Below are 13,418 nucleotides of genomic sequence, written 5' to 3' on the forward strand. Positions count from 1 at the left end.
ACTGCGAGAAAACATGTAGGCCAGGCAGTCTGGCCCAGATATGAGGCGGATAGAGAGGGAGGTGTCAGGGGAGAAATTAGTTCAACTGGACTGCAGGTTGTTCTTGTATTTCTCCTTTTAAACCAAGTAATTCATTAACAAGTGTTTGCCTCAAGACAACCTGACTTGAGAGAATATCTCCTCTGTTCAGCTTCTCTGAGTTTTGCCTCAAATCGTTTAATTAATCAGTCATTAGTGTGGTGCTTTTCCACTCTTTTGTCTCACTGTAATACATTTGGTACACATACATTAGCTTCACTTAGCTATCACATGGCCTTGAGCCGCACAGATATAAAGTGCTTCATGTCAGGTTTAAGAGCAGGTAGTCCTACAGTACCTGTCAGGCAAAATATAAAACTCTTACTTTAGAACTTTAGCTATTACAGTTCTTCATCTATGTGCCATCTGTTGCTTTAGTTTGTTGATTTTAAACTTGAAGTGGACATTGGACTCAACCAACAACAACAACAACAACATGCTGATAATTGTTGACTGCTGAACTAGTTATATGTAATTAAATTACAAAATCAATGTAATCAAATCACAGTTATTAATCAAAATGCTGGTGATTACAAAGGAATTACATTAGTGACATATGGCAGTAAGGATGGCCCCTAGTGCGAGATTTTGCATCTAAACTAGCCAGGACTTGACACTGGTCAACATCAACATGCATAATACCTAGGATTCATTAGCACAGACCTGTATATGACAAAAATACTAAATAAAATAAGAAAGTATTCATTCAATTAGTTTATTTGTGGTTTTATTTTTAACAGGATAAAGTTGTGTTTTGTTGGTATGCAGGGTGCCGTAATCCCAGAGGGCTGTAACTCTTTCTGTGATGTGCTGTCTGTCGGAGCTAGATCATATAAATGATTCATAATTGAAATATTATCTGAAGCCTAATTTGAATGTTTAAATAAACAACTTGATCGTATTTCCCATATTTGCTGAGCAACTGTTTTGTGTAAAAGGAATTAAAGGCCTGTCCCAAATATAAGCCTTTTGAGTTCAGAGATTTAAGCAAATAATAGCCCGGGCTATTAATTGAAGTTTTATGGTACACACAAAAAAGAGAGACCAAGATGAAGATGGGTTTGCCTTTACGGTGGCCTAGTTGGACTCACTTGTTTAATTTAACATGAGCTCTTCTTTGAACATGGGTGTATTTCTGTATTTCCTACATCTGGACATTTTTAAGCTTTATTTCCCAGTTTAAAACATGAATGAAAAAGTAATTAAATTTGATAGCCTAGGTAGCCAAAATGACTTGGCCCAGCATTGGCCTAAACTTGGCATGCTGGATGAAATTAGCTGGGCCGCTACTGGTTGCCTGACTCAGCTGAGACTTGGCATGAATAAAGCCCCAGAATCAGGCCAAATCAGATACCCAATTCTGGCTGCTCAAACTACCATCAATGGGGCGTTATCAAAGATGGCCCAGCATTGGCCCAAACTTGGCATGCTGGATGAAATTAGCTGGGCTGCGTCTGGTTGCCTGACTCGGCTGAGACTTGACATGGATGACGCCTCACAGTCAGGCTAAATCAGCTACCCGAGTCTGGCTGCCGACACTGCCATCAATGGGCCGTTATCAAAAATGACCTGGCCCAGCATCGGCCCAAACGTGGCATGCCGGATGAAATTAGCCGGGCTGCGTACGGTTGCCAACATCTGCCGAGACTTGGCATGAATGACGCCCCTGAATTGGGCCAAATCAGCTACCCGAGTCTGGCTGCCGACACTGCCGTCAGTGGGCCGTTATCAAAAATGACCTGGCCCAGCATCGGCCCAAACTTGGCATGCCGGATGAAATTAGCTGGGCTGCGCCTGGTTGCCCGACATAGGCTGAGACTCGGCATGAAAGATGCCCCTGAATTGGGCTAAATCAGCTAGCCCTATTCCAGCTACCAACACTGCCATCACTGGGTAGTTACATAACTTTGATGAAGTCATTAAAATAGTTAAAATTACTTATAACATTTTTAACAAGTAAGTAATATGTAACCTAATAAATTCCAAAGGTAACCTTCCCCACATAGTTTTTATGATATTCATCTGTGTTACTTTAATATTCCCTTTTTGGACATACAGTTTAATTTGCTAAAAAATAATAATAATAATACAGGCCTCAATATCTCTGTAGAATGTGATAGACTGATTTCAATGCTTTGTTTTCATATCTTATAATATATTATATAAAATAATAGTGATAAAAAATCTATCCAAAACAGTGGCTTTTGACCTATGATGCATATCCTGATACTGCAGTCTGTGCCATTCACAGAATATTTATTATCATTTATATATAGTCGTAGCCTATATCCTGGAATATGATACTATGATTAGATTGTCTTTTAGTTTCCAATTTATAGCTCAGAAATATTTAATTTCTGGTTCTTATTTCAACACTGTAGACTCCCTGAGAGTACATCTGCCACGTTACTCGTTACATTACCTTCCCATTACACCGTCTGAACTACCTCCAAACACTGTACTACTATCTGTCCTGCTGGTGTCCATGTCTTATGGTCAAACTACATCGGCGGATGGTGAAGGTACCAACACCGTTTGAGATATTTCACCCTCACCGTCACATTCTGAGAGACAGACGGTGGTACCAAGACAAACCAGCCTGTCTTCACTTTAATATTCTTTTAATTCAGATGATAATTCGTTAATGTGGAAATAAAATGCCATCATTTCAACGTTAGCCACCCAGCACTGGTCGCCACTTGTTGCAACGTCAGACTCCATCTCTCCGGTCTGGGAGGAGGGAGGATTAGAGGAGGGGGGGACTCCGTCACATCCTCTGTCCATGTATGGGCATGAAGTTTACACGCAGCGGGGAATCCTCTCACTGGAGCTGATGAATGGGGAGGAGGGCCGAGGGAGCTGCCAAAGTGTATATAAGGAGAGAGAGGGGAAGTCGCTGATGTGAAATCCACAGCAAGCAAATACCTACCGAGGAGCTCAGAGACGAAAAGGAATACCTTTAATTGCTTTTTACACCTTTTGACACAGACCACTTTGGATCATTTGTTGAAAACCATCAAAAAGAGGGGGTTTGAAAGCAAAGTCATCTGCATAATTTGTTCTACATCTTCCCCTTTTTACCCTTTTCCCTGGGAGAGACGGACTTCTAAGTGCATCAGTATGTTGAACAATATGGATTTGAATGCGAAAGATTCTTTTTACCCTCAGTTTGAGAATTGCAACAGTTCTTCCCTGGGAATGGAAAACAGCGTGCGGAAAGACAACCAGGAGGTGTATGTCGATGCAGAGCGGGGGGTACCTGCCCAGTTTGGCCACGGTGAGTTCGCATCTTTGCACAGTCGATAAAATGGGCATGCATGAGAATTTAAATGTGTTGAATATGAGCACCACAGGGAATAGAGAACTCTTCCCGTGCAGTCGTGTTTAGATATATAAATCAAGGCATCTTTTAAGGCATCCCTGTGCCAAAATACGCATGAATGTTTATGTAACGCTGATTTTTTTTCATCCTCGTTTAATTTCACTGATTCTTAAATATAAAACACTCGCGATGACAAAGTTTTCTCTCTTGCTAATTCAACAGAAGGAGCCCCAGCAACCCTCAAAACCGAAGCTTCCAACTCGGAATTTGCTTTTAACCCCTGCGAGTGCCCAAAAGACACCTACACCCCCTCCTCGCTCGCCTACTCGGGCAGTTTCTATGTTGAGGCATCTCAGGGAGCGCCGTGCAGCACCGAAACACTTCTCAATATGATCACTGAGATCGTGGGTATATCCACAATGCCACTTTCAGAAGTGCAACACAGCGGCAACAGTCGGGGAACTTATCCGTCGCCTGCGCCGATGGACAGCAGCAATGGCAATTTTGGAGACCCCGGCGTTAAAAGGCAATCCTACACCTGCTCCGGACCCACTCCCCCTGTGTACTCTCCAGACCAGACGTGCCCGAGGTACGCGGATGATCAGGCCGGTAGCCAGACCCAAGACCCGTCCACTTCCCAGCTGAGCTTCGGCTCTCCCCGAGCTCCAAACCAGAAGAAGGATGAACCAAAGTCAGAGGCCGCTTCTTTCCCTGTCGTGGTCAAGAATGAGTTTGAGAGCAGCTGCTATGAATGGGGGACATTTAACAAATCTGGCTGTTTGGAGACGAGTTTCCAGACAGAGACCTTCCCGATGTCGAGCGATTTCCCCCCTGACCAGCAAATGGATGTTAAGGAACTTTTAGACACGTTTCCCCCAATTTGTCCCAACCCAGAGATGGAGTTTAAAGTGGAGGGGGGTATCAAACAGGAACCGTGTTTCTCTGACACCTGCTCTCAGAGCTACTCCAGCCCCCTGTACAATAATTACCTCCCACCTCCTCCGATGGGCCTCTCCTCTAACCTGAAACCCTTCCCCGAGCCCCCACAACCATCTAATCAGTGTGATTCCTTATACACATCACCAGCTTTACCCAGCACCATAGACTCCATCCTGTACTCTTCCTTGTTGCCAGATTCTTTCGCCCAAAGTTACACCACCCGTGCGACGAAGCCCCCAAGGGCCAGGAAGAGCCCGGCCGCCTCTCACGGCCCAGCCAAAGAGAAACCCTTCACCTGCCCTATGGAGAGCTGCGACCGACGCTTCTCTCGCTCGGATGAGCTCAACCGGCACATCCGCATCCACACGGGCCACAAACCTTTTCAGTGCCGCATCTGTTTGCGCAGTTTCAGCCGTAGCGATCACCTTACCACCCACACCAGGACTCACACTGGGGAGAAGCCGTTCTCCTGCGACGTCTGCGGCAAACGGTTCGCCCGGAGCGACGAGAGGAAACGGCACGGACGCGTACACCTGAAACAGAAGGAGAAAATGGAAATAAAGCCACAGGTGACCACCGGCGCATGGACTTTCACTCTTCCCGAGGGCATTTGAAGACAAAGGCTGTGTGTCCACACATACTATATTAGGATCTTTCCGTCTTGGAAGATAATAAGCCAGCTAACTACTAAGTTGATGTCTGAGTTGGTTTGACTGGCACGCCAATGCCTGGCACAAGAGGTTTTGCAGTTTTTTTGAGGAGCAGAAAGGGGGAGAGAGAGGTCTGCTTCGGCCTTATTGCCTGCTGCTGATGCTGCTGACTTTATGCAAAGATGCATAAGTTGTAAAAGTCGGTAAACAGATCAACAGTGACTTGTTGCTGTTACTGTCAGTAGAGCCAAACCTCTCTGCTGCGGCATTGCATGACTGCTGTTCAGCACCTCTTCATCTGGACAGCTCCAACCTCCATCGCCTCTGAGCCTGGATGGATTGCACTTACAGATTATTAATATCTCCATTTAAGATTCTTATTTTCTGCTTTTAGCATTCTTAGAGCAATTGTTTGGACTATGTTTCTTAAAAATGCATGTTTATGTCAGTGTTTTTATTTTGTTTTATTTTATTTTTTTCCTTTAAGCGGAATAATCAACCACTGTCAAGGTACTCCTTCGCTCCACAGTGAGGGTTATTGACATGAATGTAGGCTAATATATTTATGGCTTTGACCATAAAGCTGTCCATCTTTTATCAGATTTAGTGTTTGTTTAACTTCTTATCATTTGGCTGTCAGTGTTTTTTGTCATTGGTCTTTGTGTTGTGTTACAATTGTTTGGATTATTACAATTGTGAAAGATATATCATAAATGGGAAATAAATATATTTGTATTACTGTACTTCTTTGTATTTTTATAGCCAACTGTATATTTTACATTTATCACATTTGAGCGTCATTTATCGAGGTGAAATGTATTCTGAATCATTAATAATGTCTTGGTTTTTTCGAGGGCTATTGTTTAGTAACACAATATTTTAAATGTTACAATTTGATATCAGAAACATTTTCGCACTTCATCCCATTGTTGGTATGATAAGAGTTATTTCATTGAACTGCTGATCTAGATTTAAAAAGGGACCAGTATGTACACTAGTTGTGGTACAGCTTTTCAACAAAACTAATTTTACAGTATGTACAGAAGTATGTTTAATCAAGCTAGAGATGACTAGCAAATCATATAAACATTGCTTTTGAGTAATCAGGTAGCACACATTGCTGCGAGTTTCTGTGGACTTTACCTTGGACATTTACCATGAAAGGGTTTTGACTCCTGGTATCTTTTTTTGCTGGAGATACTGTATGCTGAAATGTTCACTTTAGCAAAAAATACAAAAAAAAAAAAAGAAAAATACAAAGAAAAAAATGAAAAAATGTCAAGAGTTTGGTGAAATTGTCACCAACAGGGTACTGCAAAAAAAAAGTAATTTAACTCGCCTTAAGTTATATTAACTGTTCAAGTAAAGATTTTGTACATACACAGTTTCTACAATACTTTAAATTAATATTGATGTTGTTATTTTTATGAAAAGTTTATGAACAAAATAAACATTTTCTGGAAGCAGCCAGTTTCTTGTGCATGGTTTAGAATTTTCTCACTTTGCCCAATCTGTTTCATCCCCCCCCATGGGAGCGTTCAGATGAGTGTATCTCGTCCCAAAATATACATCCCAACAGTCCACCTGTGGCACCACACTGTAGCCCTAACATTAGACATCACAGTGCGGCCCTGTGACTCACAAGGCTTTTGACTCCAACACATTAAAGTGAATACCCTATTACTCAGTGCTGTGATTCTGAATCCCCTCGACTTCAAAGATCACTTTTCTCATGCTCTAAATGTAGAGATGAACACCATGGGCGCCATGGTAATCTCTACAGGAAACTTGTTAAACAGGACATTTTCTTGCCATGTCAATGAGATGATCTGATGCTCTCGGTTCATTCATTCCTTTGTTCATTCACTCATCCATTTTTGCAATAAAAGGATATTAATTTCCACTCAATTGCTGAACGCATTATGGTCTATTATCATGGGGTTTTTTTTCTCTTCCTCTCAAAGAATGGTGGTACTGAAGTCTCCTCTTGTCAAAACTGCCTGTGCATTCTTGTAAATGCAGTTAATGGTCTCCGTGCCTTGAAACCTCTCTATTAGAATAAAAATAGTGGTGCAAGTCATCGCTTCTTTTTGTGATAGTAAGGACATTTTTTTCAAAGCAGCAAAATTTGTATGTCACAATAAAGAACGGACCAAAACGGTGCTGAATTTTCACTTAACGTAGTAAAATTCCCGACACTTTGAGCACAACATAAGCAATGTTTAAGGTAAACAGATGCAACTTGTTTATATAGAGAGATTTTGGGGGATAAGATGGTTGTGTCTATACTTAAAATGGGATTTCAAGCTGCTTAGGATGCTCAGACCTTACAATCTGTCATTGCAAACCATGCAGGCATGTATTACCAGGGACTCCGCTGTGGTACGTAGGACATGCATGTGCCCATGACGCAGTCGGCTGGCAGAACACTACTTTGCTTGCCCACGGCAGTGCGTAAGTGCCTGCGTTGTCTGTAGCTGACAAACATACTGTACCAGTGTGAAAATGCAAGCTGCCACATGGAGCACTGTGAATAGTATGTACCCATCCTCTCCTGTCCATCACTCATCATCACTTACAATAGCACAGGGCCCCACCAGCATCAACACGCACTCCCTTATCCATGTTGTTTTAGTGGCAAACATTGTCCAGTGATGGATAGTTGAGGTTTTGAATTGCAGTGATGTGCAGTCACAGTGACCATTATCCAGACACTTGAAGACTGAAGAGTTATTGAACTCTGGCCAGTGATGGAATTTCTGCATTTGTGCATTTGGAAGCTCAAATTCACATTTGCATACTGTAAATGGTCCTTGATAGATCTAGCATGTGCGTACGGTTTCAGCCGCGTTGTCTTTTATTGAATACGTTTACCATGTCATAAACCCGTGCTTTGGTACAGACTAAAGACATAAATCAGTTCTTTTCCACTGACTGACATTTATGTGTTTTTTTTTACTCCCGTAGATATGCGTAATTGCTGAAGCCATTAAGTAATTGTGCAGGGAGGGCACATGACCGCCACTGAGAACCATGATTTCTCAGAACGCGGACCTCTGCTGTGAATGGTTGCACATCAAGTCCATTAAATCCTCGCCAGGATATTACTAATGCAAACATGTTAACATTAGGACACTTGCACTGGGGGGTTTATCCAAGGTAGTGTCAGTGTGTGACTAAAATATTCCATATGAAATCATAGAGGAAACCATGAACAGATTTGATTTCACTTCTTCATTGTCTCATCCAATTAATCGCTTACTGTAGGATTGCTTCTGGTTAAGTCAATGGGACTATTTATCTGCTGTACCAAATGAGTACTTTGGCTCAGGATTAAAAAAAAAAATCCTTAAAAATGACAGTGAAGGATTAGATGGGCCCAAATTCTGAGGATAAGTGTCATCGCAGAATGATATGTACTTACATGATCATTACTTGTAAGCCTTATCTTTCGTCTGACTGGCACAAAGGGTTGTTTTTTCTGCATATTCTATTTTTTTGCATCATACGCAAGCAAATACTGACCTCCAGTAGATCTACGTAATATAGGCTCATAATTGGAGCACATTCTCCTCAGTGTCAAGCCCATCCACATCTGTGCTGCCATCACATATCTGAAGTCTATCTGAAGAGGGACAAGTACGGCCCCAGTCGTCTCTGAAGAGCCCAGCATCCCTTTTATCCATGCTTGAACTCCAAACAATCCTACCTCTACAACAATAATCCAATAATGACTTTCAGAATGTATGAAAATGAATTTATTTGCTTATATGAAGGATCAGAGGCAGTTTCAGCGGTTCAAGCCTCAGGTATCAAGTCACCTCAAGTACCTATTAATAATCACAGTCCTACTTGAGACGGTCTATATGGCCACACAGTCTCATTCGCTCGTGGATTGATCTATTGTGGGGTAATCACCACATAATTTTATGCGCACCTTTAAAATGTGCACCGGGGCACGTCATGGTCCTTGGGGTGGGCTCAGTAATCAAGGTGCATAATCGCATGGCGGTAATGGCAATCAGGCTTAGCAGATTAATTCTTCGGATCATACATCAGCCCGTCGGTCCTGTATCTGATCATGAAGAAGGGTGTAGGTGGTCTGGAGAGTGCAGGTGATTAAAAAGAAGAGAACCATTGCGACGAGAAGGAGCTCGTTATGCAAACATTTTAAAGTGCCTAATTCTTTCCATTGTTCCGGCTCCCAAATTCTCCATTTGTATTACTGATCAGGCGAAGCACATGACTAAGAAAATAACTTTTTCTTTGCTCCTTCATGAACTACATGTCAATTCTGGGGGTCAAGGAGTCCAGTCTATCACTTTTGTCCTGGACATCTCTATGGTAACTACCTCAAAGGACTTGCAGTATATGCTGCATCTAAAGTGAATGGGAAGCAGCGAACATACCCCAGCTAGCTGAATGACTTCATAGCAATTCAGTTACTCAGGAAAATTTACAGCTGCCCTTGGAACATTCCAGGTTCGAGCCCTCATAATACTGCAGCAGCACTGCCGTGTACCGATGTGTACACTGTGGCAACCTCCAGTAATCTGGACCGTCAATGGAAATAATCAGTCGATACAAACGGCTCCGACCATGTTCATTTCTTTTTAACCTGTTGGCCTGAATGAAATCCCAGGGTGTTGGAAGGTTACTGCTTCAGGTTAGTATAGGAACAGGGCACCCTTTAGTAGCCTATAGCATAAATCATAAATGACTTAAAGCTGCTGTAATCAGTATTTTATATTAACAATAAATCAAATGACTATAGCCTCTTTTCCACTGCACAAAACCCCCCAGCAACACCCACTAGCCACCCATCTAGCTTTTGTATTTATAATAGGGAAGATCACAATTGATATTCACTCCTGGGACAAATGACTCTGAAATAGTCAGTATTTATCGGCTCCAGCTCCAATTGGCCCGATCAGCAGTGATGGAAGTATGACACTTGGGTGGACCATGGATGTACAAAGAGAATTGGATACAGCGTTGGAGGCATTGCCCCGTTCATTCTTATGAAAGTGGCTCTGTAGCGCATGAAGACAAAATGGTTCAAATGGAGAAAATGGCTCAAATGCCACGTATAAAATTATCCAGATGATCGGCACTGCTTCCACACTGTGTGGCCCATAGAGCAGGCACACTAGAGACTTACAGCGGCCGAGCCAGATATTTCTGGTTTGGCACTTTGTTAACTTAAATGGGGATGAAAAGATTTAAAATGTGCAGCTCTTCTAGACTTTTCGGTTGCTATCAGACCACATTAAATCCCAATGGTGGAAAGAGTCATTTTGCCGGGGTGTGACGCTCAGAAACCTTTATCCACTGATTTACAGATGTCTCCTTCGCCATGTAAATCTATGGGAAGAAGTTTTCTTTGGGCCACCGGGCATCACGTGACTTTGTAATTGCACTATTTGGCCACAACACAAATTGGATTCAAAGCCTGGCACACTACTTCAGGGTCTACGCGTCAATTCTTGCCCCTTTTCTGGCGCTATACAATAACGCCATGCCGCAAAATACCGCTTATCTCCATACAAGCAGCAGAGGTATATCGTTCAAAATTAGTGGCATCAAGTTTGAAAGGTAGTCTGAATAAGTAACCACCGTAAAATTCTCACTGGCCTCCATGCACTTTCTACTGTTTACTAACCTGTTATCTGGTGTGTCTGTAGTCTCAGTGGGCGGAAGTTGCATAGATCAGCCTCTCATTGGGCGGAACGAGCCACCCGCTGAAGTCCCGCCCTACCACTTCCAGTTGTGTAGCCGTTTTCAACTGTTTTCAACATGTCCTTTACTAACTTTTGCGGTGTTTGATCTTGCGGGGATGTAGCCATTTTTCTGCCATGGTTCGCGTCCTGTAGGCGGTATTTTTGTGGGCGTGTTACACCAAAACCTGTTTCCCCCCGGCAATATTTTTGCAAGTGCACCGTTGCTATGGCACCGCCCAGAATGACTGTGATTGGTTGAAAGAAATACAAGCAGCCGGGGCGTTTTTTTCTCCAATCTTAAAGTGAAAGTCGGCCCAGCCAGACCTTTCTTTTCTTGAGAAAGGTCTGGTGAGCGAGACTAGGGTGTCTGTGATGTTGAATGCGACACATCAGAAAATAAGAACAGGAAGGCGTACTCAGCTACTGCAGAGAATGTACACTGCTCTGGTCAACTGGCAACGGAAAAGGAGTCTATCGCCTATTTTTAGTGGGTTTTCCCCTGTTTGAAAACGTGCTTATATTGATGGGAAAAGGGTATCTGTGTATAGTGAAAGGGGATGCTCGTAGTGACGAACCCACAGAGAATAACCACCAGACTCTGTGCTGTGTGGAGCAACTCATAACTGTGGCTCAGGATGGTTCGGACGGCTGTGACAGCAGCTTGTAGTGACAATAGGATGCAATGTTAACCATTAACCTGATCAGCTGGTGGCAGATTACTACAGCTTCCTCTAACACTGAATGATCAGTCAAATCCGTCATGATATATGTCAGAGGTGATGGTGATGTGCACGAAAAAGAAACCCACCTATGCTCTCATCACGTTGTTGGAACAGTTAACCTGTTACCAATGACATGGCCAGCGCCAATACTTTGATGTTTGTGGAGGAAAATAAGCTTTGGGTGCTCGTATATCATCAACATAGCTGGGTGCATCTCGGATTGACAGTAATGACTCTGAAGGAAGTTTGTGCCTGTGGGTAAAAAAACTATTACTTGTTGCAAATATCTAGAAACCTGCTGTCACATTAGCATGCAGCCATCTCGCAAAGTATCTGAAATTTAGAAATCCACTCATCAATATAACATCACCATGTACACACAGCCGTTAACCCCTCTTCCCATAAAATAAATTACCGTATGACCATGTGTCCAGTAGAGCTGTGAGTGATTACTTTAGTGCTTTGACATTTGCAACAGCAGTAATGAGGCATGTCTGTGACAGCTGTGTCACTACCAGCAGCCTATGTCTCGGCTTTTCAGTTCAACGCTGGGAAGAAGGCATACTGTGGCCAAACACTGGCACTCTCTCTAGATAATGATGGCTCACCCATAGAGAAGCAGAGAGAATGTGTCGAAGTCTGAGGAAACTGTGCGCATGTGTGTTTTCGCCGAGAGAAAGAAGTGAGGCCGATTGAGAGTGTATGTGAAGTGTATTAGTGTGTGTGTGTGTGTGTGTGTGTGTGTGTGTGTGTGTGTGTGTGTTTGTGTGTGTATATGCATGTCTGTCATTGCCAAGATGGAATCAGAGACTGGGAGAGGAGGCTGGGCTGGGACATAAAGACTAGTAGTATAAAAATGAGTGGGCTGAACATGCTCAGCTCATACAGTGCACCCTCCCGTCAAGCAGGGCGGCGATTTGCATGTGCGCACCAGCCTCGACGCCAACTACAGTATGTATTCTGCATCTAAATTAACCATCAAAATCAAGCATCGCTCTTTGGAGCTCCGTGAAATGTATGCAAAATGTAGCTACTTCAGCATTGGCAGCTTGCTTCCTCTGCTGCAACAGTTGTTTTAACGCCGGCTGAGTTCTGATAGTTTGTGAATTGGAGCCATTAGTGAAGAATAACAGAGAACACAGAGCCTCATTATTTTCAAGTCAGGTTCATGAGTGACCTAATGGAATTAGACACTGGCTGTTTGTAGACGTTTAACATCATTTGGGACACTTTTTTTCTGTTTTATTCTGATCTGTGTTATTGGTCATGTTACTGATCATGTTATTTTCTATTCTATTCTGTTCTATTCTATTCTGTTCTGTTCTCATGGGTTCTGTTGTGTCGTGTTCTGTTCTGTTGTGTTATGGTATTTTCTATTTTGTTCTATTCTGTTCTGTTGGGTCCTATTCTATTCTATTCTATTCTATTCTATTCTATTCTATACTGTATTATTCTATTCTATTCTATTCTATTCTATTCTATTCTGTTATGTTCTCTTGGGTTCTGTTGTGTTCTTTTCCATTCTATTCATTTCAATTATATTCTGTTTTTTTGTGTTCTTTGTTTTCTATTCTATTCTGTTCTATTCTATTCTATTCTGTTCTGTTCTAATGGGTTCTGTTGTGTTGTGTTCTGTTGGGTTATGTTATCGTCTTCTGTTCTATTGGGTCCTTTTCCTTTCTATTCTATTCTATTCTATTCTATTCTATTATGTTCTCTTGCGTTCTGTTCTGTTCTTTTCCATTCTATCCAATTCAATTCTGTTCTGTTCTTTTGTGTTCTATTCTATTCTATTCTATTCTATTCTATTATGTTACGTTCTCATGGGTTCTGTTATATTTTATTCTGTTCTATTTCTGTTCTGTTCTCTTGGGCTCTGTTGTCAAGTCAAGTTCAAGTCACGTTCAACTTTATTGTCATCTCCTCACACACAGTACATGGGAACGAAATAGCACTCTCTTACAACCCCAAGGTGCCATCATATACA

The 13,418-nt window shown here is 42.3% G+C and overlaps 1 protein-coding gene across 1 annotated transcript; it reads left to right on the top strand.

The window, feature by feature from the left end:
* The first annotated feature begins 3,059 nt into the window (after positions 1-3,059).
* Positions 3,060-6,356, top strand: LOC126390489 (early growth response protein 1-B). The gene is made up of 2 exons (XM_050044817.1): positions 3,060-3,355; positions 3,623-6,356. Exons 1-2 carry the CDS (start codon positions 3,199-3,201, stop codon positions 4,951-4,953), a joined length of 1,488 nt encoding a protein of 495 aa, XP_049900774.1. The 5' UTR covers positions 3,060-3,198; the 3' UTR covers positions 4,954-6,356.
* The last annotated feature ends 7,062 nt before the right edge of the window (positions 6,357-13,418 follow it).

Source organism: Epinephelus moara, chromosome 5 (assembly GCF_006386435.1).
Source record: "Epinephelus moara isolate mb chromosome 5, YSFRI_EMoa_1.0, whole genome shotgun sequence".
NCBI lineage: Eukaryota > Metazoa > Chordata > Actinopteri > Perciformes > Serranidae > Epinephelus > Epinephelus moara.